Consider the following 27,417-nt stretch of genomic DNA (forward strand, 5'->3'; position numbering starts at 1 on the left):
GAACAGGTTTTTATTTTTTTCTAGACATGAGTACCGAGTTATTGCTTGTAATGTTTATTTGCTCATTTGCATGAATTGTGCCAATAATTCTGGAGCTGACTGTATATGCTATTTAGTGTACATACCTGTAATGAACCAGCTATGGTAGGCAAAACCATAAAGTAACTGCTGAAACAGAGACCTGCAGGAAAAATACAAGAAAGTCAAATAAAAACCTTAAGTAAATAAAAAAAATATATATGTATGTATGTATGTATGTATGTATGTATCTGTCTGTCTGTCTGTCTGTCTGTCGATCAATCGGACAGTAACACACCCAGCAAGAGGTGAAAATCATTACTTCCTATCAGTGAAAATTCAGAGCATAGATGCTGATGTATAACAGGCTTGGTTCACTTAGCTTCTGCTAAAAAAAATAAATAAAATCTATAGCATATTAACAATGATTAGCAATCATTGCAAATTAGCAATAAATAGTTTGGCTCCAGTGTTTAAAATGCAATCTGTAATATCAGCTTTGTTTGTGTGACTCTAATACAAACACTCTGCCGTTTGCTCATTCTGTCTCATACCATGCAGCTGCCGAGGTCCACCAGGCAACGTTTACCAGATCCGCAATGGTGGGCTACGAGACAAGAAAGCAGGTTGAGAGTAAGACCTTACATCTTAAAGGAACATTCTGTTATTGAGTCAGCCATTGACGAGGTTGTTTTGTTTTTGTTTTGTTTACTCACCACAAATACTCCTCTAGGTCCTGCTCCTGTGTTACTGTTAGGCACAGGTCCACACACAGACTGGAAGTCATAAGACTCCTTGTAGTTGTAGAAGGAATTGTTGTAAAGCGCATACATGAGAGCTGGGTCCACCTCACTGAAGAACATGCCGATCTATAAAGAGAAAAGAATGGAGTACAGTGAGGCCTCGAAAATCTCTCGGTGCAATAATATTTCGATGAGTTTTATACATGCAGGTGAATGAAATAGCTTCCTCCTGACCTTGTTCCAGTCCTGAATCTGATTGGACATGATGAGGAAACCACCGTCGTCGATCAGGTAACACAGCAAGTCCTGCACAGGTAGTCCAATGAGTCAATGAGTGACGACTGTACAGTCTAACTATCTCATATATTGTTAAAAATGCAGTGTATTAAAAATGAAATCATACAAAACTGACAAATAGTAATTATCCTCCATTTTAAAAGGTAATTTATCAGTGAATGGTCGTGAGGAAAAATAGAGGGTGTGGTCTTACCTCATGGGCCTCACAGTCCATCTCGCAGCCACTGGTCAGTCCACACTGAGGAACAAAGATAAGCCATATGGATATTATTCAAATAAAATGAAATTTATGCCCTTAGTTTTGAAATAGAACTTGATCCCAATTTCAATACAAATAAAAAGTGCGACTTGTGAAAATGTGTGACTTAGATTCAGAGAAAAAGAAAAGAGCTTTTTCCAAGGAAAGTGTATTAGCAGTACGTGATCGATTACTAAGGCAAGAAAATGATAACCGAATATGCATACATCAGGGCTAATCCTGTAGCTCCACACCAACTTCATAGAAATTCAAGAAAATGCTGGTGAGAAGTGAGAGCTCAGGTGCACACAATGTACTCATAAGAGGAATACCTGGATCAGTGATTTGAGATAGCTGTAGTTTGATAGTTTATTCAGTCTGTACACAACCCACACTTTATGTGGTGATACTGCACCGTGTGTACATGTCACGTAATGTATTGGACCTGCACAGTCGACATATAGATGAAGGCAGACTACGTATCATCTTGTACAAGCATTGGGAGAAATCAGGAGAATTTATCAGGACAGGAAACTGTACAAGATGGTGGCTCCCAAGACTTTCCAAAAGTGAAGAATCCTTGCCTTAAGGAACAATATTGATTTGTCTGGCTGTCCCTGGTAGTCCCTATCATTAATGTGTTTATTGGGCAGACTTAACCCGAGAAAAAGGCGTGCGTATTCATATGTAATCTGAAAACATGAAAGTGTGTGGCTGTGTGTATTTTACCATTTGAGAACCCTGTCGAGTGTTATCGGTGTGGTTGCTGGCAAGGATCTTAAACTTTGAAGTCCAAGCTTCAAGGTCCAACTTTACACCCACAACTGAGAGAGAGGGGGGGGGGGGTCAATAAAACTATTAAAAAAAAAAAAAAACAACCAAACAACATAATTACAGTTCTATTCGATCACCAGATATCAGTGCTTAGATTTGCACATGGATTAAAATGTGCTTTACATGGATAATGACATGTAAAGAAATTCCTCCATATTGTGTGGGATGGCCAATCAGTTCTAATCCATGCCGTGTCCATCTACACAAGTAGTTTTATGAAGTCCTGACTGCACCTCGCACAACGTAAACTCCTCACAGTTTACTGCCTTGAAATCAAGGTAGCTCCTAAAACTTTATAGTACATGAAACAAATCGTTGTGGTCACATGGCTGTCAAATTATATGCCACTTTGTTAAACAACTGCTTTAGAGTTATTTGTCATTTGAATACTGGCACTTTATGAATCCAGCCCTGATATCTGATTGTGTCTCTTTTACAATGTTTTATAATATTTTAGTATAACATTCGTTCTGGCTATGGTATCAGAAATGCAAACTCCATAACTTGTATGATTTTCCCACTATCAAGGAATATCAGTGAATCCTCACACTAAATGTTATTGTCAGACATTTCTGTACAGCATGACGACTCTATAAAAGATTCTTTAAATTTACTTGTGATAAATTTTTTAATAGTTTTCCTAACACTAAATGTCTTCTTAATAAAAATACATTTTGTTGACTTCTTCAGTTTAACCTAAGGGGATGCCACCTTTTGCACTCAACTTTATACGATTTTAATGGTAGTAAATGGTAAATGGTCTGCACTTATATAGCGCCTTTTAACCTTAGCAGTTCTACAAAGCGCTTTACACTGTTTCTCATTCAACCATTCACTCACACCAATGGTAGCAGAGCTGCCATGCAAGGCGCTAGCCTGCCATCGGGAGCAACTTGGGGTTCAGTGTCTTGCCCAAGGACACTTCAGCATGTGGAGTCATGTGGGCCTGGAATCGAACCGCCAACCCTACGATTAGCGGACAACTCGCTCTACCACCTGAGCCACAGCCGCCCAAGCAGGATAAAAGTAATAAATGCAATAAGTGTGATGAAATAAATAGATACGGATCAACACATTGGCATGTTTGAAATGAACACATGCTCAAAGTGTTAAAGGGTTCATTTAGTTCAACATTCATATCCCAGGTATGTGATACAACGTAATAGGAATACCTAGTTGTTATTTTATAAACTGTAAGATGAAGGTGATGAAATTACCAGCCGGCTTGATGTTTCTGGACCCCACGGTAATGTCCACTGCTGTACTGACCAGGATGCCAATTGTGTCATTCTCTTGATCTTGGAAGATTGCATTTGCTGCGGCTGCTGCAAAAAAAGAGACACACATAATGATGCAATTGTTTCAATGGAATACATGTTCAATGATCTAATGATAAAGTCAAAGCAGCCCGCATAGAGACAAGAACACAGAGAAATGTTTAAAAATCTGACATTAAAGATACAGAGATGCCTGTACTGATTTAGTTGCACATGTCTTCCAACATTTGTCCAAAACGTGCATGTCTTTTATATGATTAAACTCCCTTTAGTTTATATTATAGACCTTTTTTTTGAGAAAGCAAAATATTTTTGTGTGTTTACTCACGGGTACGATACGGTGCTCTAAAGATGTAGCCCTTGTTGTCCAGACTGCGGCGATAGTAACTGGCATTAAATGGCTCTGGATCCTCCTCCCACGTCTCAGCAGCTCTGACACACAAACAAACACAAATTCACAAGTTTTGAGAATAAATCCCTAAAATGACACCTAACACAAAGCATTTCGTTTAAATGCGAATGAGAAACATATTAGCCAATATTGACAAAAAGTTACGTGATAACAACTGAAATCAGACTCACTTATTGGGAAAAATACGAGTGATGCCTCCGTCTGTAGCTGCAAAGACGGCCAAAAATCCATACCTAGAGGACAGGATAAGAACGTACACAGACACGACTGTAACTCCCAGTAAGTGTGTTATTGGGCCCGACTGGCCTCTCAAGTCCTATTAAATGTGTAGTTGTGTCAGGGGATGTATCTTAATTGCACTAACGTGTTGAGGTCCTTTGTTTTCCACACTTTCTCCACCAGCTGTCTAATAATGCCCGTGTCCAGGATCAGGTTATGCAGCAGGAAGTTGTCACCTTCGTTGGACACATGAAAGAAGCATTAAAATGTTGATTAATACTGCTGGGTACTGATTAATGTCTGTTTTATCAGAATTGGGAACATGTGAAACAATAAAATAAAATAAACTGCTATTGGGAGCTAAATAAATAGCTACCAACCAGACAGACCTACTGGGCACTAGATTAAAATAAAGAATAATGTCATTCTTTGACGCAATCAATCTATTTATGATTAAGGGAGTATTGGGAGTACAAGTGGTCCAACTGTATTTTCATTTATTGTTAAATTTATAGCAGAAATATCCATGAAATTTGTGTTACAGGTATGTTATAGAAGGTACTACTGGCATTAAGGTCCCCAAAATAACATGATTTTGACACCGGAGACCCCCAGGGGTCTGTGAAGCATAGTTAGGGAGTTCGTGATCAGTGCTGGAAATCACAGCCCACCATTATAAGTTTATATTAAGTTTATAAATTAAATAACATTGTTATATTATATTATATCATATTATTGACTATTTGTAGCTATGAGCCATTGTGACTGGTCCCTTTGATTTGAACAGGTTTAATTAAAGCCTCAACAACTCACAAACAAGTTGGTCTATAAATTACCTTGACATGGACTTAAGGTTTTGGTGAAAATTTCATGAAATGGAAAGCTCTATGGCTCTAACAAAACACAACATATTTATCGCCAGCATTTCCATCATAAGCCTGATATTGCAATAGTTGGATTATTTTCAGAGTGCATCTGTGGAATTTATTTTACCGTTAAAGGGGTTCCTGGATGCAAAAAGTTTGAGAATAGCTGAGCGAAACAAGTATTTTGTGCATTCAGTCAGTTACTCAGTGGTTATTATGAAAGTTTCGGTCATTAGTTAATACACCATGGTACTCAGTGCTGGAGCAGAATTTATTCGGAAGCCTCACATTGTTTGGAGTCTGGAGTGACTTTCTCCATCAGAGCGATGAAGTTGTGCAGGAACTCCGTGTTGTTGCTAGAAAGCTCCAGCTCTTTGCAGTATTCCCTAAGAAGCAGATACATTGTTTAAAAGTCTCAATACACACGCCTAACTCTAACACCAACACGCAGAGAACGGAGTCCCTTTTAAGGGTAACTGGTGTTACATAGAATCACTACATTGTTACAGTGCATGCCAGCAGCTTTACAAGTATGCAGTTGGATTTTTAAGAACAAATTTTCTTAAAACATTTAATGCAAATACAATGCTACACAGAGTATTCACTTGAAGACAACACACCCTGGATCACAATAAATACATGTGCAGGCACAAAGAAACATGCACCAAAAAATGCAATGACTCAGCAAGTGCTGCAACATGCAACAGCCAAACCAAACTCTGAGAATGAGTAAATCACACAAAACAATGGCCCTGATTCATCCAAGTTGCAAATCTGACCGTAAAACACGTGTATGCAAACTATCCATCAGTTTCATCTTTAGTGTTTCTGTACAACGTACACGGGACGTGGTGGCTCAATGGTTAAGACTCTGGGCAGAAGGTTGGGAGTTCAAGCTGTTCACTGTTGGGCCCTTGAGTAAGGCCCTTAACCCTCTCTGCTCCAGTGGTGTTGTATCTTGGCTGAACCTGGGCTCTGACCTCAGCTTCCTAACAAGCTGGGATATGCAAAAAAGGAATTCCACTCTGCTGTAATGTATATGTGACAAATACAGGCTTCATCTTCAACCTCACATCACACCTAACAATCTGAACAATGATTGACTTGCTGTCGACTAATCAAAATTGACATCAGTATTTTCAATAAGTAGAGCAAGTAGGCTGTAGTAGTATAAGTAATCAGTACGTAATCCTCAGGCTTCCACACAATATTTCGATTTCGATTCATAAGGCAACAATTTGATGTTTCACAATACCACTGAATCTGCTATGATAAGATACGATTCGATTTAGAAGCTTCCGACCAACACTGTACCGAATCTGGGGTCGATCCACTTTTAATTCGCGAATGATGATGACGTAGAGAAGAATTATTTTAAGTATCACCTTGCTAGTCTGTTTACACATCAGGTTAAAAATATGAATTATTTTTACACGCCCGTTGTCTGTCCTTTTTCCATAAACTAATTATAATCAATTATAATGGAAACTTATTCATTTATAATAAATAATAATCTATAATAATTAAAGGTCGACCGATAGTGGATTTTACTGATACCAATAACTAAGTTGGGCAGTACCTGCTGATGACCCATTAATCAACTGATCGTTTTTAAAATTGTTACTAAATGAAAACACATCACGCAAACTAAAATACTGCTGAACTTTATTACAAAAATAAACAGTACTGACTGTACTGCACTTTTTGAAAAGAAATAAATATATAAATATATAAATATAAATATATATCCAGACTGAACCAATAAGTAACACTCCAACTAGCAGATAAAAATAGAGATGTCCAAAATGAATCAAAAAACACTTCAAATAACACAACAAAATTTGTCAGTGATGGTTTTTATTTCGTCACTAGAGGCCGCTCTCGTACTGTATAATGACAGCGGACCCTTCTCAGCTGCTCAGCTGGACACGGACACGACCGGGAAAAACCCGGTGTGGAATTTTGCCGATAACCGATCCAGCAGTCAGTTATCCGTGCCGATTAATCGGCAAAACCAATCTATCGGTCGACCGCTAATGATAATCGTTGTTGTTGATAACGATTGAGATTACTGCCTCGAATAATTTCAAATCATTGCCTTTTAAATCAATCACACCCCTAATTAGTAGTAAGAATAAAACTAGGAAACTCATGAGGAACCTCAGACTTATATACAGCTAATGCGGTTTAGTGTCATCGTGTAAGTTGATGATGTAAGTGTGAATGTGAACGAGCAGAAGTGTGCATCTTCATCAATTCATTAGTCCTTCGCTTTGGTAATAGGTACATCTGTGTACAAGACACACCATGAAGCGCTGACCTGGATACAAGACTAAAGAGGGTCAGATGCAAATGAATATATTCATTCGGTAGTCTGACGTTCAGTGCGTGATTAATTACTTTCAGAGTTCAGGTTGATATAAAATAAAGATTTGTTTATTTGTTCCAAATGGAAACTTGGCTCAACTATATTGATTCCACTGATTCCTCGTGGTTAAAGTTGATTCATCAACAGCACTCATTTTGTTGTCGTATAACAGTGTCATGAATCACTTCATCAACTTCGATGAATAAAGGCCGTTGTCTTTTCCATGCCATGAAGAAACAGAAAAGGAGGTTGAAGTTGTAGGAGCATTAGGATTACAGGACCAGGGGAAATTAAGCTCTTATATATTACTTAATTATAATCTCCAACACTTGAGAAAGAGAGAGACAGACTATATAGAATAAAAAAAAAACAACAACAACAAAATCACAGCAATACACACCTGGAACACAATGTATACACACGCACACACACACACACACTGAACGATGACCGCTACTATTGGCTACTAGGCACCTCGAGGACATAAAGAAGATGGTGTATGTACGTTTACAGACAAAACAAGGACAGATCAATCAAGGTGGGCTCAAGCAATTACGCAGAACTACCTTGGGGCTATCAACACATGTCCCTCTGACTCAAAAGTGTGTGGCAGCAGAGATTCAAAATCTGCAACAGAAAGGGGGCAAGATTATCCAGGGAAGCGGCGAGCTCAGTGAGCAGGGAGGAGAGTCTGGGAGAGAGAAAAAAACAGCAGCTGCTCTTCAACGGGTGCAGGGACGCAGTGGGGGGACGTTACCATAGCAACACCGAGGAATCACGAGGGAAGGTCCAGTGTTAGCCAATATGGTGCCTCAAAACAGAGTCCTATCACTGGCCGTCAAAGAACGCGCTGCAGTTTGGCAGGCGAACTTTTGTGTGTTTTGTAAAGAACTCTGAAGCAAAAGCTGCATGCCAATTTTCAGTTTGTTTGCTGATGCTTTCGTGATGTCGGAGAACTGGCTCAAACCTTCTCCACTGAATGGAACGAGTTCTCCGACACAATGCCCACAACATGGGGGAGCGTTTCTCTTCTGTTCTTTCATAAACAGGCATCAACATGGCCAACTATTTTGCAGGAAGGTGGGTGAGGCGGGGGTCCTGATGGAGGTGTTCACTCCTCAGACTGGCACGGTGGACTGACACTGTCTGGGACACAATCGAAGGATGTGCACTGCATTGTGAAAGGTGAGAAACAGGGCAACGCATTCCTCCTGAACGACTCAACAGTAACATTAAAAGTGCTCTGTCTTGCGCTTAAATAAGTGAAATCCCCAACAAGCTGCATTTGTAGCCTACTGTTTAATCTCGTGTTAGCTGTGATTACAGTAGTGCCCAGGTAGTATCCCGACCACAATGCTGTGCACATCCAGATCGGAATTTCTGAGGAAGTAGGCGATCCGTTGCCGTGGCAGTCTGAGGGGTGATAAAGGGGCAAAGGAGTCAAGCTGATGGAAACACGGGGGAAGTGAGGGGAGGTGTCACAGTAGGACGACAAACGAATCAGGAGCTCTCACGCTCCAGCACCAAGACAAGACGAGAGGACTTGAAGGAAAACCTGCTTTCATTTACTAAAATAAGGGAAAAGAAAACAGGCTATTTTGGTTGGGTTACTTCTTTAAACGGTACGTTAAATACAAAGGGGTCTAAACTAATGAATAAACTTGTTCAAAAGTTAAAAAGGTATTTTCTAAAAATAAGACATTACTACTATTGATTAAAAGTCAAAATGCTAGCTCTATTTAAATATTTATGTCAGTGTGACATGCGAGACGTATGTCTCAAAGATGTTGCAATGACGCTGCTTGATAATCGGAAAGACTTCGGCACAACTTTTAATGTCGCTTTTCACCATCCTGGAGTATGACGTGTGATTTAAACCTTGTAGTATCATGTGTGATTTAAACCCTGTAGTATAACGTGTGATTTAAACCCTGTAGTATAACGTGTCATTTAAACCCTGGAGAATAACGTATCATTTAAACCCTGTAGTATAACATGCGATTTAAACCCTGTAGTATAACAAGTCATTTAAACCCTGTAGCATAACGTGTGATTTAAACCCTGTAGCATAACGTGTGATTTAAACCCTGGAGTATGACCTGTAGTATGACGTGCGATTTAAACCCTGTAGTATGACGTGTGATTTAAACCCTGGAGTATAACGTGCAATTTAAACCCTGGAGTATGACCTGTAGTATGACGTGCGATTTAAACCCTGTAGTATGACGTGTGATTTAAACCCTGGAGTATGACGTGGGATTTAAACCCTGGAGTATAATGTGCGATTTAAACACTGGAGTATAACGTGCGATTTAAACCCTGGAGTATAACGTGCGATTTAAACCCTGGAGTATAACGTGCGATTTAAACCCTGGAGTATAATGTGCGATTTAAACCCTAGAGTATAACGTGCGATTTAAACACTGGAGTATAACGTGCGATTTAAACCCTGGAGCATAACGTGCGATTTAAACCCTGTAGCATAACGTGCGATTTAAACCCTGGAGTATGACCTGTAGTATGACGTGCGATTTAAACCCTGTAGTATGACGTGGGATTTAAACCCTGGAGTATAACGTGCGATTTAAACCCTGGAGTATAACGTGCAATTTAAACCCTGGAGTATGACCTGTAGTATGACGTGGGATTTAAACCCTGGAGTATGACGTGGGATTTAAACCCTGAAGAATAACGTATCATTTAAACCCTGTAGTATAACGTGCGATTTAAACCCTGTAGTATAACGTGTCATTTAAACCCTGTAGCATAACGTGTGATTTAAACACTGGAGTATAACGTGCGATTTAAACCCTGGAGTATAACGTGCGATTTAAACCCTGGAGTATAACGTGCAATTTAAACCCTGGAGTATGACCTGTAGTATGACGTGCGATTTAAACCCTGTAGTATGACGTGTGATTTAAACCCTGGAGTATGACGTGGGATTTAAACCCTGGAGTATGACCTGTAGTATGACGTGGGATTTAAACCCTGTACTATGACGTGGGATTTAAACCCTGGAGTATAACGTGCGATTTAAACCCTGGAGTATAACGTGCGATTTAAACCCTGGAGTATAACGTGCGATTTAAACCCTGGAGTATGACGTGCGATTTAAACCCTGGAGTATGACGTGCGATTTAAACCCTGGAGTATGACGTGGGATTTAAACCCTGGAGTATGACGTGGGATTTAAACCCTGGAGTATAACGTGCGATTTAAACCCTGGAGTATAACGTGCGATTTAAACCCTGGAGTATAACGTGCGATTTAAACCCTGGAGTATGACCTGTAGTATGACGTGCGATTTAAACCCTGTAGTATGACGTGGGATTTAAACCCTGGAGTATGACGTGGGATTTAAACCCTGGAGTATAACGTGCGATTTAAACCCTGGAGTATAACGTGCGATTTAAACCCTGGAGTATAACGTGCGATTTAAACCCTGGAGTATAACGTGCGATTTAAACCCTGGAGTATAACGTGCGATTTAAACCCTGGAGTATAACGTGCGATTTAAACCCTGGAGTATAACGTGTGATTTAAACCCTGGAGTATGACGTGGGATTTAAACCCTGGAGTATAACGTGCGATTTAAACCCTGGAGTATAACGTGCGATTTAAACCCTGGAGTATGACCTGTAGTATGACGTGCGATTTAAACCCTGTAGTATGACGTGGGATTTAAACCCTGGAGTATGACGTGGGATTTAAACCCTGGAGTATAACGTGCGATTTAAACCCTGGAGTATAACGTGCGATTTAAACCCTGGAGTATGACCTGTAGTATGACGTGCGATTTAAACCCTGTAGTATGACGGGGGATTTAAACCCTGGAGTATGACGTGGGATTTAAACCCTGGAGTATGACGTGGGATTTAAACCCTGGAGTATAACGTGCGATTTAAACCCTGGAGTATGACCTGTAGTATGACGTGCGATTTAAACCCTGTAGTATGACGGGGGATTTAAACCCTGGAGTATGACGTGGGATTTAAACCCTGGAGTATGACGTGGGATTTAAACCCTGGAGTATAACGTGCGATTTAAACACTGGAGTATAACGTGCGATTTACACACTGGAGTATAACGTGTGATTTAAACCCTGGAGTATAACGTGTGATTTAAACCCTGTACATTTGATTTTAAAAAGAAAATCCTAATATAGAAATATTTCTTTACAATTGTAAATCTATTTCTTATTCATTCTACCCAAGAATGTAAAAAAACTAACAAATAAATAAATAAATTCACTTTTTGCTCAGTTACACGTCGACACTCCCCTGCACTGTATTGGTATAAAGTGGCATTTATTGATGGCGCTTTCATTTTAAAGATTTGCTGAGTGTATTCACACCGCTTGGCTATTCGGTCCCTTCAGGATTTTGTGATCGCAGAAATGGACACTAAATCAAGCAAACGCTGCAATATTTCAAGGAGCTTGCCAATTTTTCAAAAGTACCGCAGATTTTCAGCAGAATTGTTCCAAGACATGTCGTGTGACGTCATCACAACGTGCATTCGATTCACGTGCGTCAAACACGAGTACAGCTAAAAGGTCTCATTTACCAACAAACATTACTTTGAAAGACCGTGCAAAACTATTTCGTGCAACTGCAATTTCGCCAATTCACAGAGTTTTCTGCAAAAACAAAGCACAAAAAACTCCGCAAGTTGCATCGCAAATTTTGAAAGAAAAAATATTTTTAAAAGCCCCGGCAAAATCAAGCATTTTTGGCCGCAACAATCACAAAAAAACAAAAAAAAACTCTGTGAAATCCTGTACGGACTGACTTGTCAAAAGGTATAAAAAGCAGAACATTAAAACGTGTATTACATGGCAAAAAAACCATCTTAGCAAGTGAAAATATATTGAATATAGTCACATTTATAGAATATTTCTTATTATAAGATCACAATAAACCAAATATACGATTATTAAACCTATTTCAAGCCATTTGTACTCATTTCAAGCTTGAAATAGTCTTGGTCTATTGTACAGAAATAGATTTTGTGAATTTATATTTGCTTCATTGTAATCTTATAGTAAGAAATACTAGATTATTAGAACTATATTCAAGATCTTTTTTTTTTTGCAGTGTAACAACGCTGTGTCAAAGTCTTCCCAGTTAGCATGCGAGATCTATGAGACATAATTTGAGGTTGGCTAGATGCGCGTGTGCTATCTGGCATATACTTTAACTTGAACTATCAGGGGGGGAAAAAAACATCTGTAAAATATCTGACAGTGTACTGACTTTACAATTCCAGAGTCTCTAACCGGCTGAGCATGTGAAATACTGTTAAAGAGTACATCTTATAGTATATCTGAAACAGTACAACACCGGAGGAACATTAAAAATCTACTAGAATCCAGTTAGTCAAATAGACAGTTTCACCTATTCTTACTGCTTTTCTACTTGAACAAGGGGATAGGAAATTCAGATAACACAGAAAATGATAGAGGGAGTAAAATAGGAGAGAGAGAAAGAGGAAAATTCCCCAAGGGACGGTGAAATCCAACGATTTTTTTTTTTTGTGATATGTGCAGAACATTTTATTTATTTATTTTCAGGATGCAAGTGAAAGAGATCTGAATATGGTTTAGCCAGAGAGAGAGAGAGAAAGAGAGAAGGAAAGAAAGAGTGAGCAAGAGAGGTGAGCGAGAGAGATGTGTGCGTGCTGCAGCAGGAGGGTGGGTGAGTGGAAAGTGAGGTAGAGAAAGAGGTAGAGGAAGAGGAAGAGGAAGAGTAGAGTCTTGAAGGCAAGGCCAGCAGGGGAACAGAGGAGGCAAGCAGGCTGGAAAAGGTGAAGGTGGGTGTCAGCAGGGGGGGTGAGGACAAGAGAACAAGGGGATGAGGGTAAAGGGGAATAAGGGAGGAGGAGGTGGACCAATATGGAGTATACTTGCCCGTGGTGTCTTTTACTGTGCGGATCCGTCAGAGAAGGAGTGAGCAAGAAAAGAAACAGGGGGAATTGGGTAGGAGAGGAGGGGGGATCACAGACAATATTTTATTCAATTACTGTTTGAATAAAAATATTGTGTTTTTTTTAAGAAGAAGGAAAATCAAGTGAGTCAAAAAAAAAGAAAGAAAATGAACATGGAACTGAACGAAAAAGCTTAAAAGAGCAAACATCAAACTCCGGCAAACAACGTGGCCGAAATTTAAAAGACAAAGACATTTCAGAACACACTGCCACAATCATGACTGATGTAACATTAAAAAAAAAACTTAAGAAATACGTACAAGTATATGCTGAAGAAGGAGAGGAGCAACTGGGTCGAGAGAGAGAGAGCGAGAGAGATACAGAGAGCGAGAGATAGAGAGAGCGAGAGTGAGAGAGGGAGAGCAAGAGAGAGAGAGAGAGCGCGAGAGAGAAGCGAGAGAGAGAGCGCAAGAGGGAGATAGAGAGTGAGCGAGAGAGAGAGAGTGAGAGAGAGAGAGAGAGAAGCGAGACAGAGAGCAAGGGAGAGATAGAGAGAGAGCGAGAGCGCAAGGGAGAGATAGAGAGTTAGAGAGAGAGCGAGACAGAGAGAGCAAGGGAGAGATAGAGAGATAGAGAGAGAGAAGTGAGAGTGAGAGAGAGAGCGAGAGAAGTGAGAGAGAGAGAGAGAGTGAGAGAGAGAGAAGCGAGAGAGAGAGAGAGAGTGAGAGAGAGAGAGAGAGAAGTGAGAGAGACCCACAAAAAAAATCTCCATCTCCAGTGCTGAACAAATGCCCATCATGGAGCATTATGTTGTGTTGCATAAATGATTCCAAAGCCGATTACAGAAAATACACAACAGTTAGCATTCCCAGAAATCATAAAATTATATATAAAAAAAAAGATTGAAGAAAAACACACACAAAAAAGGAAATCAGGGGAAGTGAAAAGTTTCTTTTCACACATCCCATACAAACAATATAAAGCGGTTAAAGTGCTTCAGAATCATCATCATGAGAGAGAAGAGGCGAGAGCAAAAGAAAAATAATGGTCACCATTATTTTCAACTTAACATAGTAACACAATAAAACCCACAGCTTTCACCTTTCTGTCATTTTTTTTTGGCAAGGGGTTTTTCTTTTCAACCCTGCGGGGAAAGAAAAATCCCCTCAGTACAGAACAGCATGAGGACAGGAAAAAAGGGGGAAGGAGTATGATAAAGGAGGGAGGAAGAGGGGGGGACGACAGAAGAATATTTCCATTCTTTTTTGTCCCACCCCAATGTCTATGGAGAGGAAGAGAGGAAAGCAGAAAGTCCTTGGACATTTTTCAGACTCCATGTTTGGGTTGGTCGTGCCGATGCTGCTAGAGGTCACCTGGTTGGGTTAGGAGGGTTAAAAGTAGAGAAGGGAGCCGGGAGGAATTACCTGAAGGAGACGGAAAGACAGACTCTGGGCTGTCTAGGTGTTTTTAATACTTACACTGGACTTGCAGGATCTGATCACTGAGGTTGGCCCTGATGTGGTTCTCGCTGTATGTAGGCAGCACCAAACCCAGACTGCAGAACATAACACATAATCTGAATCAAGACTTTACAGACCACAGCTATTACCTTCTGCTCACTATTTAAACTCAGAATAGCTTAGCATGACATTAGCCATGTATGTAGAAGCAGTATGTAGCTGCATCACTTCCTGGGGATCTTCCTGAGGACAGCTGTGTGCGAATGCAAATAGTAGATAATGCTAAAATGACTAGAATATTTATATTTTACTTCCACTAATGTTTCCGCTTTTATGTACTGTACCTTAGTAACACGTAGGATTAAAAAAAAACCCCAACTAAAATTCAAAAGCATACGTTCCTCACACTCTGAACCGCAGGCACTGAGAAAAATAACATCTTAGCAAGTGAAAATATCTCGAATAGGGAACAGTGAAATTAATCTAGTATTTCCTGTTATACATCCACCCATCCATTCATTTTCCGTACCGCTCATCCTACACAGGGTCGCAGGGAGCCTGGACGAGGTGCCAACCCATCGCAGGGCTCAATCATACACGCTCACACACCCATTCACACACTACGGACAATTTGGAAATGCCAATCGGACCACAACACATGTCTTTTGGAAACCGGGGGAGGAAAACTTCGAAGAACATGCACACTCTGTGCACACAGGGCAGAGGCGGAATTCGAGCCCCCAACCCCCGGAGGTGCGAGGTGAACATGCGAACCACTAAGCCATTGCCACCCCCCCCCCCCCCCCCCATTTCTATACACATTTTACTCATTTCAAGCTTGTTCTATTTCTATAGTTTCAAGCATTTTTTTTTTCTAGAAAGAAGCAAAATGATCTCCCAATAGAACAAGAAAATGTCAACCTTGGATTTAGAAAGAAAGAAAAACCCATCTGGCTGATTTGTCTTCTATTTGATTCATAATAATCTCAAAATAAGAACGATTAGATAAATTGGCTTCAGGATACTTTCAATTGCTAAGATTTCATTTTTTTTTTTGCAGCGCACATACTTTTACTGTTTGTCATCCTGCGTGCCATGCTTTCCATCAAATTCACCAGCAATTACTGAGGGACTTAGATGGAAAAAGGTCAGACTGGTTGCCTCCTGAGTTAATCTACACTCTCAGACATCACTTTATCTGAGTCAGGGTTATACTGAACTCGAGGTGTGAGGTGGGAACACGCTCTAGATGGGATGCCAGTCCATCACATTTCACACACTCATTCACAGTCAGTTATCACAGTGAATTCACCTACTAGAGTGTTTTTCAGCCCACGTGGACTGAGCTCAAGATCAAACCTGGTTCCCTGCTGCTGTGATGTAATTTCTTGTCCCTACTTACAAATAAAGCCCTTTCTAATGAAGATAAATAGACCGAAACTGAAAATGGACACCTTGCTTGCTTGCTTTTACAGGATGTGTTTTTAAACCCTGTTTACCCAAATCATGACTGGATTTGGGACTGTTTTTAATTCCTGTCATGCTGTAGAAACTGTTGGGAATGAAACAAGCCAAGGCGTCATCCTATAAGTGGACTGACAAGGTGATGGTAATGATGATGTGTTATTGAGCAAAGCAGTTAGATAATAGTGTGCTTATCCTTACCTGTAGTCTGTGCCATCTACTGGTGTCCAGATGTAAGTCCTAGTGACCTGGTCAATGTAACGCTGTAGAAAAGAAAACAAACACCTTTCACAAACCCTCATACAGAACCATGCTGACAAGACATTACTTATGATTAGGGATGGCATGATACCCATTTTTCTTTTCTGATACTGAAGCCTTGAGAATCAGCTGATACTAATCACAAATTGTTTGCTTTAAAAAGTACCAAGCTTCAATTAAAATAAAAAAAATCACAGTCAGACCTTTTCATATGAAAATCGCTTAAACTGTAAATATAAACAGTCCGTACAGGTGTTTTTTTTTTGTTTTGTTTTTTGTGGCCAAAATGCTCGATTTTGCTGTGGGGTTTTCTTCTCTTCAAAATTTGCGATGCAACTTCGAGTTTTTTGTGCTTTTTTTTGTGGAAAACTACTTGAATTGCCGGAATTGTTTTGCACGGTCTTTCGCGGTGATGCATGTTGGTAAATGAGACCGTTTAGCTGTACTCATGTTCAAAGGCACGATGGATCAAAGAGGGCTTTGACTGAATGTGCCTTGTGATGACGTCACATGACGCATCTTGGCCCAAATCTGCGTTCATTTTGAATTTTGAAAATTGCCATCGCATATTCTCCAAATATTGCAGAGTGTCCTACATTTTCCGTTAATTTCTGCGATCACAAAGGCGCTAAATCCTGGAGGGACTGATATAATAAATATAATAAAGCATAATGTATACATTTCATTAAAAAAAAAATCAATCCTAACAAGAGAAAAACTAACCAAGTCTCTTTATATGTAAACATTTCAAATTCAAATTACTTGAATAATTCCTAAAATATTTCTTTTCCCAAATCCAATTCCAATCTTTGCCTTTTGTTACATGATTGGATAGCCAATATTTTTTCTCAACACTTTTTATTTTTTATTTTAAAAACTTGTATTCGCCCGATACACAGACTAGGTGTTACGTTACGAGACTTAAACAGGAAGTAAGTGCAGGATCAAAGTCTTTATTGACAACTACATTCAGCGTACAAGCAAACGGGAACCAAGTTTTAAACAAGAACTCGAACTGAGGCATGAAACCTAAAACTTTGAACAAGACTTGGAACCGCTACTGCTTATCACAATTACCCACTTCAACACTTCACACTCATCTGTTGCTTAACTATGGCCTGAAACAAGAAACTAGTCATGGCAATCATTTAACTAGGACTATGGCATGAAACAAGAAACTAGTCATGGCAATCATTTAACTAGGACTATGGTATGAAACACGAAACCAGAGCATAACATGGAAACATTACCACGTGGCACCATTACCCCAATCGGCATATAATACTGCACCATCTGCCGGCGAGATCGTGACACTAGGTATCAGATTGTTGCCATCTATACTTATAATACAATGTCTTACTGGCCAGAGTTTACTGTTCTCTTTCCTTACATACCAGACTAACAATTTCCTTCTAAACTAGTGGACTATTCCTACGCACTCATTCCCTAGCTGAGTACTAATAACAAAACTGGTCACCTCATAACCATTACCTTAAATTGGGACTTATCTTCTTCCAATACTTGTCTTGCCCATGAAAAGGAAGATGAAGATTCAATGTGCTAAAAAGCACTCAAAAACTTTTACACTCATTGTAAAAGACTGCATCAAATGTTAAGAGGAGAAAGCTGCACCGTCACAGAGAGGACGCTGATGTGCACCTTGGGAAACAAATTCACTGTCGATTTATTGATATTCCGCACTGCCTCGGAACATGTATTGTTGACATTTTTTCCATCCTCGTCCAATTGTTTCACAACGGTGAGTTGTTTGTGTTGCGAGCCCTGATGGAGGTGTGTCCTAATGCAGCATAATACAGACTGCAATGTGGGAAGTGTGCCTCACGCTCTATTGAAGAACTGGAATCTATTAACCCTGACACTGCAGCTGTGAAGCGGGCAAGTGATGAGACTGGAAGGTCCACAAGGAAAAGAAATGGAGCTCCTCAGTGATGTGATCAAAGGCAGAACAACAGAGGGTCACGTAGCGGGGGGCCTTTATTTATTCCATACGCGAGGTCACAGTCACAGCATGATGAATATGTTAGTCGCACTTGTCTAAGAACAACTCCACTAGTTTGGAAGGAAACTTAATCACAGAGCCACATACGTAACCTACCATGTTCCAACATACTTCAAGCAATAGCCAACATTAAAATGAACAACTCATTAAAATTCATCTTTAATAGGTTTACTGGCATTTGACTTTCACAATTCTACATTAATGATATCCATAATCATTTTATATGGATGTGGTGTGTCTAGTGGAACATGTCAGCCTGGAGTATGTGTAGGTACCTTACCTTGTCAACAGATTTAACTAATGTCTTGATTTTCTTCTGACCTGGCTTGCCGTCAATCATCTGTCGACGGATCTGAAAGACAACGAAACAGTAGGTCGATTTTATAAGGTGTTTTAGTTCATTTAATTTGCCAACCGACACTGTTTGAACACAGTGTGGATGTTGCTATAACGCCACATGCACGTTTACCTCCTCCTTGTTGTTGTCTGGCAGCTCTGCATCCAGGAAGTCAAGTGTAACTGGTTCTCTGAAATTAATGATCTGAAAAGTAGAGATGCCTATCAAAGTCAGCTTATTAAAAAAAAAAAATAGCACCTAATTTATTTAAAGGAACATTCACATCTACAGTGGGGGAAATAAGTATTAGACGCGTCAACACTTTTTTCATTAAATATTTTTCCAATGAGGTTATTCACATGAAATTTTCACTAGACGTCGGTATTAACTCAAGAAATCTGCAAATATAAAGAATTCACAACATTAAAGTCCATAAATAAAGTTGTGTGCAATAAAGTGGAATGACACGGGAAAAACGTACTGAACACGCTAAGAAAAAGCAGTTCTCCAAGACAAGGTAAGGCAAGGAACCAGCTGTAATCCGTAAGTAGTTAGAAAGTAATTATCCCTCCTATCTGTGTGAATTAATATCAGCTGGGTTAGTAAATTGATGGTCTGTAAAAAGGCTTTTCGTTACCAAGGTGTCACACAAGAAACATCTCATGATGGATAAAAGCAAAGAGCTCTACCAAAACCTTCATAACCTTATTGTTGCAAAACATATTGATGGAATCGGATACAGGCGTATTTCAAAACTTCTGAATCTTCCAGTAAGCACCAAAATCACACCTGAATACTGTGGCCGATTAATTTCTTCATACAGGAAGCATCTTGAGGCTGTCACTACAAACAAAGGCTTCTCAACTATGTGTTAAATAAATTTCAGTTAGTGTGTTCAATACTTTTTTCCTGTGTCATTCCACTTTATTACACATAACTTCATTTATAGACTTTAATGTTGTGAATTCTTTATATTTCCAGATTTCTTGAGTTAATACTGATGTCTTTTGAAAATTTCATGTGAATAGCCTCATTGGAAATATATTTACTAAAAAAATGTTGACGTGTTCGATACTTATTTCCCCGACTGTGTATACAGAACTACACAGCATTACGATACTTCACTTTCTTCCTGTTTTTCCCCCTTCTTACCTTAGGTTGTAAGTTTGGGTGCAGCAGAACATAGCCATTGGGGTCTATGGCAAAGGTGTAACCGTTGGCTCCAAGCTGTGTAAACAGAAAACAAAATGTATTCACAATGTAAAGCTGGCTGTGTGTGTGTGTGTGTGTGTGTGTGTGTGTGAGAGAGGTATCACTTACTTTATACCGTGGCGTGAGCTGCTTAATTTCACTAAGTGCAACATCTACACCCATGACTCCCAGAATAAGCTGATTCTGCAAAACACAACAAGAAAAAGATATACATGGAGAGATGAAACTATGATATATTTGGCCACAAGGTGGCAGAATCGCTATATGAGACGATACGTGCACACACACAAAAAAAGCAGGACTGGGGCACCATGTCTCAAATGTCCTTCGTCTTCAATGTCATACTATAATCAACAACCAGCTCTTAGCTTTTCACATGGACAGACTCATTATACTATGGTAATGTTTGATATTCTGGTCTTAGAAACAAAGCTGAACATGTTAATAAACATGTTAAGAGAATAACAATTAACCTGGCCACATAATTTGACATAAATCATATATTTTCTTTCTCTTAATTCCAGTGCACCATTTTAGACGATATATATCATAAAAGTTTTTTTTTTTTTTTTTTAAAGAATACATATTAAAAATGGAAATGAGTGAAAACAGTGTTTTATCTCATTCTGAATGACTGATGATAGCATCAAGAAATAACCTTTGAGTCCCCATCAGTAGTAAGATTGAAGACCGGCATCGTCCCAGTAATGACCAAACCCAAGCCCTAGAGGGGGAAAAAAAATACAGGAGATAAATCTTACTCTCAATACCAACAGAACAATGGGAAAGACAAATGCTGAACTGCCTTGAACGGAAATGGATCTTTCACAAATTGAGCATATTTACTTTTCACAGTGCATTGACTACATACACAAACAAATCACAAGGGGTCTAATGGGAGTTAATACATAAAGCCGACATTAACAAGTGGAAAGCTGCTCATAGTCGTACTGAGCGGAAAAGTACATGGAAGTAAAAGGGTGGCAGAGAAGAGGTGAAAACATGAAGTCAGCCTATTACTGTCGAGAAGAAACAACAAAAGGAACTGTGTGGAAATTGGACACATTGAGGCAGAGCTCCATTATAATTAGAGTACAAGCAGAAATGTTTGTTTCGCAGTGAAAACAAATAAAAACCATGTCACTGAAATTATGCACTTGTGGAACATGATGACAAACAAAAGACGCTAGCCAATACGAAGATAATTCCAAATGTGGCTGCTCGTGTAGGAGTGCAGCTAGCTTAAATATAGTCTGCATCTTATTCGCTTATTTTCCCCAAAGGTAATGTTCCAACGCTGCAAGCCCCTGATAAGCAGGTTTGATCCATTCTGTTTCTGACTGATTCACCTCTTTCCTTCATGCTACACTGTGTTACAGATATAAAGACTCACTTGAATGAAATTTTTTATATTTAGGAAATGGCTGCACTAATTAATAACCGCATGTTGTATGAAAGGCGAATGTCCATCCATCCATCCATCCATCCATCCATCCATCTTCTATACCGCTTTATTCTTTTCAGGGTCACGGGGAAACCTATCCCAGGGAGCATCGGGCACAAAGCGGGGTACACCCTGGACAGGGTGCCAATCCATCGCAGGGCACAATCACATACACATTCACACACACATTCATACACTACGGACACTTTGGACATGGCAATCAGCCTAGCATGCATGTCTTTGGACTGGGGGAGGAAACCGGAGTACTCGGAGGAAACCCCCGCAGCACGGGGAGAACATGCAAACTCCGCACACACAGGGCCACGGTGGGAATCAAACCCCCGAGCCTGGAGGCGTGAGGTGAACCTGCTAACCACTAAGCCTGAAAGGCGAATGTGACTGAATTAATACGGGCAACGCGGTACGGATAAAATCTGACCACACACTTTTGTTTTTTTTGTTTGTTTGTTTATTTTACGTGTTATTTTTGCAATGGGGATTTCTCTGTGCACGTTTTCCCCCCTCATTATTGACCACCCTTTCGACCTGTCTAAACAGAGAACAGTCAAATGTCAATTAGTGTTGTGAAACAAGTACTGTAACAATAAAAACAAGTACTATAACAATTACACATTAGATTCTATTGATTCATATATTGATCGCGCAGTATTGTCTCAGAAAGGAAGCTACACTACACTCTAGTCTGGCGGATGCCTGTGAAGCAAAATTCCGGAGGATTTTCCGTTTTATTATCTAGCGAGAGTGATTTGATCGTTCTAGATTAGAAGTACAATTGTACCTTTCCATCTCTAAGCTCCTTTCTTTAAATCTAAGATTCAGAAACATACTGTTAGATGGACTATTCAGGCAGATCAAGTAGCACTGAGATAATCGTGATGTTGCTCATCTTCCTCACCAGAGCATCCTGGTACACATTGGTCCACTGAACTTGCTTAGCTCGGTTGCCTGCTAACACCATCGGCCTTCCCAGAACATCTAGATACTCCTGATGAGAGAAAATAAGCAAATACATTATTTACGTTATATACGCATAGATATGATTTAAAAAATATCCTTAAACATATCTGATTTAGTACTCCAGGATTTGAATAACAATAAATTAGGCACAAAGCATGTAAATCAGAGCATGGCAATAATACTGATGACATAATACAGTTTCGTGCTGCTTTACAGAGAAATACTTCCACTCAAAACTGTAAATTCCTTCAGTTCAGACAATTCTTTGCTGCCGTATATATATATACACACATCTGATAAAGCAAAAAAGTGCTTTAATTGATATTTCAGTAGCAAAACTGAAAAACAAAAATGTCTATTAAATTATTATTTCTATCCTACATGAAACACAACATTGTCAGTGATACAGGATCAGAAAAACAGAAGCTGTGAGTGTCATTTGTGTGGATGAACCTTATATCAAACCCAATGTATAGCGAAAACAATAGAATTGGCCTTGCTGTTCCAGTACTTTTGAAGGGGCCTGTCAATAAAGTATTGTGTCTCCTCTGAAAACCATAACGACCCTTTCTCTACCATCATTAAACTTGAAACAGTAAGCAATGTTATACGTTAATCCAATTCAACCAGGATTTAAAAAAAAAAAAAAAAAAAGTGTTTTACGCTTCAGTAAACATACCAAACTCTCCGGACAAATGGCCTCGTGTGAAAACAACCTAACTGTACCAGTTTGATTGCCTTACCATCATTATGTGAACCAGCAATGAGAGACTCACTGACCCTAAAGGCAGGAAACAGCACTATGTGCACATTAAAAAGCCTTAGAAATAGCTCTTATTCCACTTTATATATTCTTATTCATCGTAGAAACATGGAGGTGCTGACAAGCGTGACCTAATCTATTATTAGCTCACTAAAACACTTTTTAATGCCCCACAGGGAGGTCTTTCATCAGACAGGATGACAGGTAGACTATCAGACATTATCGTGCAGCAGACAGAGACAGGAAATAATCTTTCTCTCTCTCTAATTTGGCGACATGGAAGAAAAAACAACGAGAGACAGACAGAGAGAACTGTGACGCTGACAGCTACAGTCTATGATTATAATAGTTTAGTGTTTTAAATGTTCTTGTGATTTCAACCATATATTTTATGTCAAATTTTGGGAAAATATGAACGTGTGAAAGAAAAAGAACTCCACCTGATAGTATATCATAACCTAGACTGTCATAAAATCCCCTGAAATATCACAAGAGCACATAAACCTTAATGATAGGGACTGTACTGAAATATCTACACCGTTTGTGTTTACCTGAAAAAAAACCTGAAACAAAACAAAAACTCTCGTTCTCAGATTTTCAGTTGGGTGCATGCATCAATTTCAAAATCAATGTTTACCTTCAAAAAACATGCAGTTGATTGGGTAGAATATCAAATACCATGTCTTTATATGTTATGTTTAAATACAAGTCAAAGTACATTTACAAATCACTCCTCTGTGTGTTTATTAGCATTTTCCATACTGTCCCAACTTTTTTGGAATTGGGGTTATAAAATCTGGTTGTGCCACCTTTAGCAGCAATAACTGCAACCAAATGCTTCTGATAACTGGAGATCAGTCTTTCACTTACAGTCATGTGAAAAAATAAATACACCCCATGGAAATTGTTGGCTATTTGACATTTGTACAAGGAAACATTTGATAATCTTTGAAACAGTGCTTATTAATAAAGTTGATATACTTGAAGAAACCCACGAGGAAAATTAGCTTTTTCAATCATTTCTTCAACAGAAATATAATGTGTGATGTGATGATGTAATATTCTTCTGTGGAAAAAGTAAGTACACCCTTGGCCTCAGAATCTAGTATTGCCCCCTTTAGCAGAAATAACTTCTTGTAGGTGTTTTATATAATTGTCCACCAGGCTTGCTGGAATTTTTGACCGCTCTTCCATGTGATAGTCTTTCAGTTGAAAGATGTTTGAGGGTTTTCTTGCATGTATTGCCAGTTTCAGATCCCCCCCACAACATTTTAATGATTCAAATCCAGGCTTTGACTAGGCCATTCCATAACCCTCCATTTCTTCTTTTTGAGCCATTCTTTGGTGGATTTGCTAGTGTGCTTAGGATCATTATCCTGTTGAAAGGTCCAGTTTAACTTCAACTTCAACAATGACCTCACATTATCTTCAAGCACTATTTGATATGATGCAAAATTCATAGTTGAATCAATGAATGCAAGTTGTCCAGTCCTTGAGGCAGCAAAGCAACCCAAAATTATAACTATAACCCATAGAAAACCTTTGGGGTGAACTGAAGAGGAGAGTCCACCAGCGTGGACCTCGAAATGTGAAGGATCTGGAGAGATTCTGTATGGAGGAGTGGTCTCCGATCCCTTGCCATGTATTCTCCAACCTCATCAGGCATTATAGGAGAAGACTCAGAGATGTTATTTTGGCAAAGGGAGGTAGCACAAAATATTGACTAAAAGGCTGCCAATAATTGTTGCACACCTATATTTAATAAACTTATTGTTTGATATCCATGAGACCAGAGCATTTTTGTGAATTTTCAGAATAGTATACGAGTAAGTAGTATTAGTATACGAGATATACTCAAAAACAGAAGAAATCACAGCACTGTAAGCTGATCTTCCACTGATTTGTTCACATTTCTTGATGGGTGAAATTGTTGGGCAGCATGCTCACTGCCCCATTTAGTGCCATGGAGTTATTACTACACCAAGTGGTCAAAATGGGAACTGCAACACACTCTAATAGTGGTCATATGGGGCAAGAATCATGCTGCCCCATGCCAAGTTCATATTTTCCCACCTAATTGTGCTAGTTTAAAAATACTCCACTCTTGTGAAGATCTTGTCTGCTAGCAAATATTCAGAATTAAATCTAACAAATTTTCGCCATCAAACACAAAGTATAATTACAGACAGCGTGTGTATGATGTATAGAACCATTTCTCTTGTAAGACTGGGAGAGGTAAACAGGGATTTATGGAGTAGATAATGTCTGTACGTTAGAAACGCGTGTGTACCATGGTCATCTTGTTTCGTACACAAAGGCAGAAAAAAGAAGACAAAAAAAGGTCACAGTTTTCCAGTGACTGTATTTTTTGGAGCTGATTTTTTTCTGTGGTTTTAGTTAGTTAGATGTAGTTGGGCTGGACATATTACTGAGACCAGAGGGTTTTTGTGGTACAGTAAGGGTGTGGCTTCGGTGTGTCAGATTTTTAATAAACTACACATCTGCCGAAAATCGATATCTTTTGTACAGATGGTCATCGGGAAAAACACGAACACTAAACAAGTAACTATGATGGCTCAGATTTATATCACTTTGTTCACAGCTGATTGGTCGAATTTGGGTTTGAGTTTTCTTACCCAAAATACAACCTGATCCAGAGCAGGTTAGACATGGGGCATACATTACCATGGTGATGAAAAGCTCTAAAAACCAATCCACCTTGTTGAGACCAAACTAAACTCAAACTTTCCTTTGTAGCCACTGAAACTGGCTTTGTGAAACAGGCCTCTGGCAGGCCTGGTTAATGATGAGGGGAACACATTTGCTGTATTTGACACAGTCGAACAAAGTTATGTCTAAAACTGCTCAAAGCAAGCTGCTACACTGTATACTGGATAACTGTATACTGTCAGCTCCCAGGTGCCTATTATAGGTTTATTTAAAAAAATTCACTGAATAGTAGCCTATAGCATAAGTCAAGTGTGATAGCCTCTCGATTTAATTTTCTTTGAGGCTATGTCGTTATTAGTGTCGTCTTTCCCTGCCAAAATAATTGTGCTCATGCTTTGGATCCACTTGAATTAGAAGTACAGAATACTGTGGGTGCAGCCCTAAATCCAACGTTCAAAAGAGTTTCACATTTTCTAATTTTGTGTAGTCTAACTATAGTCACAGTGTGGTTGGAGTTTGGGGGTATCCTCTATGTTCACCTTCCTCTTAGGATGTCTCTACTTTAACATGGGCTTCACGACACTGTCATTTATAGTAGCCTGACCTTCTTTCGCATCTTAAGTTCACGCCTTGCTGACTCATCCGTGATGATGTATGAGTCTGCCTTGAATTTGACCCCAGAGCTCTGAGGTTGAATTAATATGTTAGGTTTTCCAGGACGGCTCACAGCGATGTAAGAACGTTCGAAATATTTAAGATTTTTGTCTCGACTGACTCATCGATGTTACTTCTTTATCGTTTAATAAAAGGTGACACGCCATAGCTTTAATATAAGACAGCGCATGTTGGATATAATATGCAATAAAGTATCATTTAGCTCTCTGATTGCCTGGAGAAGTAAAGGAATCAGTATAATGTTGGCACTGTCCTTCCACAGGCTACTGAAGGAGTCTGTCGCTTATCTGTTAAAATGAAGTACCTTGCCCTGCATAATATACTCGAAGTACAAAGTAAGTTACATTGCAAAGGAGAGGAGGGAAAGAGAGGAGAGATGCGGCGTGAAAGGAGAGAGGGAAAGAAGACGAGAAGAAAACCAGACATCCGCGGTGACTAACTCTTCTGCCACAATCTTTCAAAGCCCAGTAGTGAACGCATCACCGGCACTGGCTTTGTGGCTGCTGATGTGTGTAGGCCAGCAAAAAGTAACAATATGTGACAGTAGAACAGGCAGTCATGAGGTGCACAGGTGTGTTTCTCCCACACACACACACACTCACTCACGCACGCACACACACACACCCACACCCAGTCACGCTCACACCTGCCTCAGAGAGGCTATTAGAATAAGTGGCAGGTCTCTGAATAAAATTACACTCAGGCTAATGAAACAGCTGACAGTCTATTCACGATGCTGATTAATGCGCCGGAGGGGAGGTTAGTTCGGTCAGGGGGAGGAGAAGAAGGAAACGGAGTGTATGTTGCAACATATGGAAAATGAGAAAGATGTAAAAAAAAAAAAAAAAAAAAAAAAAAAGGAAATAAGCTGTAAGCAGGAGAAGGAACAGAATGAGTGTTGTTTTGTTTGAGAGAGAGAGTAGGAGAGTGAGA

General features: G+C 39.4%; 1 protein-coding gene across 2 annotated transcripts in view; it reads right to left on the reverse strand.

The window, feature by feature from the left end:
- Positions 1 to 27,417, reverse strand: part of cacna2d2a (calcium channel, voltage-dependent, alpha 2/delta subunit 2a) — a 259,138-nt gene that overhangs the window by 8,426 nt on the left and 223,295 nt on the right. Inside the window, exons 15-34 of one of the 2 annotated variants that reach the window (XM_053636170.1) lie at positions 22,315 to 22,404; positions 20,613 to 20,678; positions 20,063 to 20,137; positions 19,895 to 19,969; positions 18,875 to 18,946; positions 18,686 to 18,757; positions 16,326 to 16,387; positions 14,679 to 14,755; positions 7,839 to 7,899; positions 5,193 to 5,290; positions 4,184 to 4,274; positions 3,990 to 4,052; positions 3,736 to 3,839; positions 3,348 to 3,452; positions 2,026 to 2,120; positions 1,252 to 1,296; positions 996 to 1,067; positions 735 to 887; positions 573 to 625; positions 126 to 181 (exon numbers count right to left, since the gene is read on the reverse strand). In XM_053636170.1, coding sequence (XP_053492145.1) covers positions 126 to 181; positions 573 to 625; positions 735 to 887; positions 996 to 1,067; positions 1,252 to 1,296; positions 2,026 to 2,120; positions 3,348 to 3,452; positions 3,736 to 3,839; positions 3,990 to 4,052; positions 4,184 to 4,274; positions 5,193 to 5,290; positions 7,839 to 7,899; positions 14,679 to 14,755; positions 16,326 to 16,387; positions 18,686 to 18,757; positions 18,875 to 18,946; positions 19,895 to 19,969; positions 20,063 to 20,137; positions 20,613 to 20,678; positions 22,315 to 22,404 — 1,585 coding nt within the window. Of the gene's footprint in view, positions 1 to 125; positions 182 to 572; positions 626 to 734; positions 888 to 995; positions 1,068 to 1,251; positions 1,297 to 2,025; positions 2,121 to 3,347; positions 3,456 to 3,735; positions 3,840 to 3,989; positions 4,053 to 4,183; positions 4,275 to 5,192; positions 5,291 to 7,838; positions 7,900 to 14,678; positions 14,756 to 16,325; positions 16,388 to 18,685; positions 18,758 to 18,874; positions 18,947 to 19,894; positions 19,970 to 20,062; positions 20,138 to 20,612; positions 20,679 to 22,314; positions 22,405 to 27,417 lie in introns of both variants that reach the window. The other variant, XM_053636169.1, reaches the window with a different exon arrangement.

This window comes from Ictalurus furcatus, chromosome 11, assembly GCF_023375685.1.
Source record: "Ictalurus furcatus strain D&B chromosome 11, Billie_1.0, whole genome shotgun sequence".
In the NCBI taxonomy this organism is placed as follows: domain Eukaryota; kingdom Metazoa; phylum Chordata; class Actinopteri; order Siluriformes; family Ictaluridae; genus Ictalurus; species Ictalurus furcatus.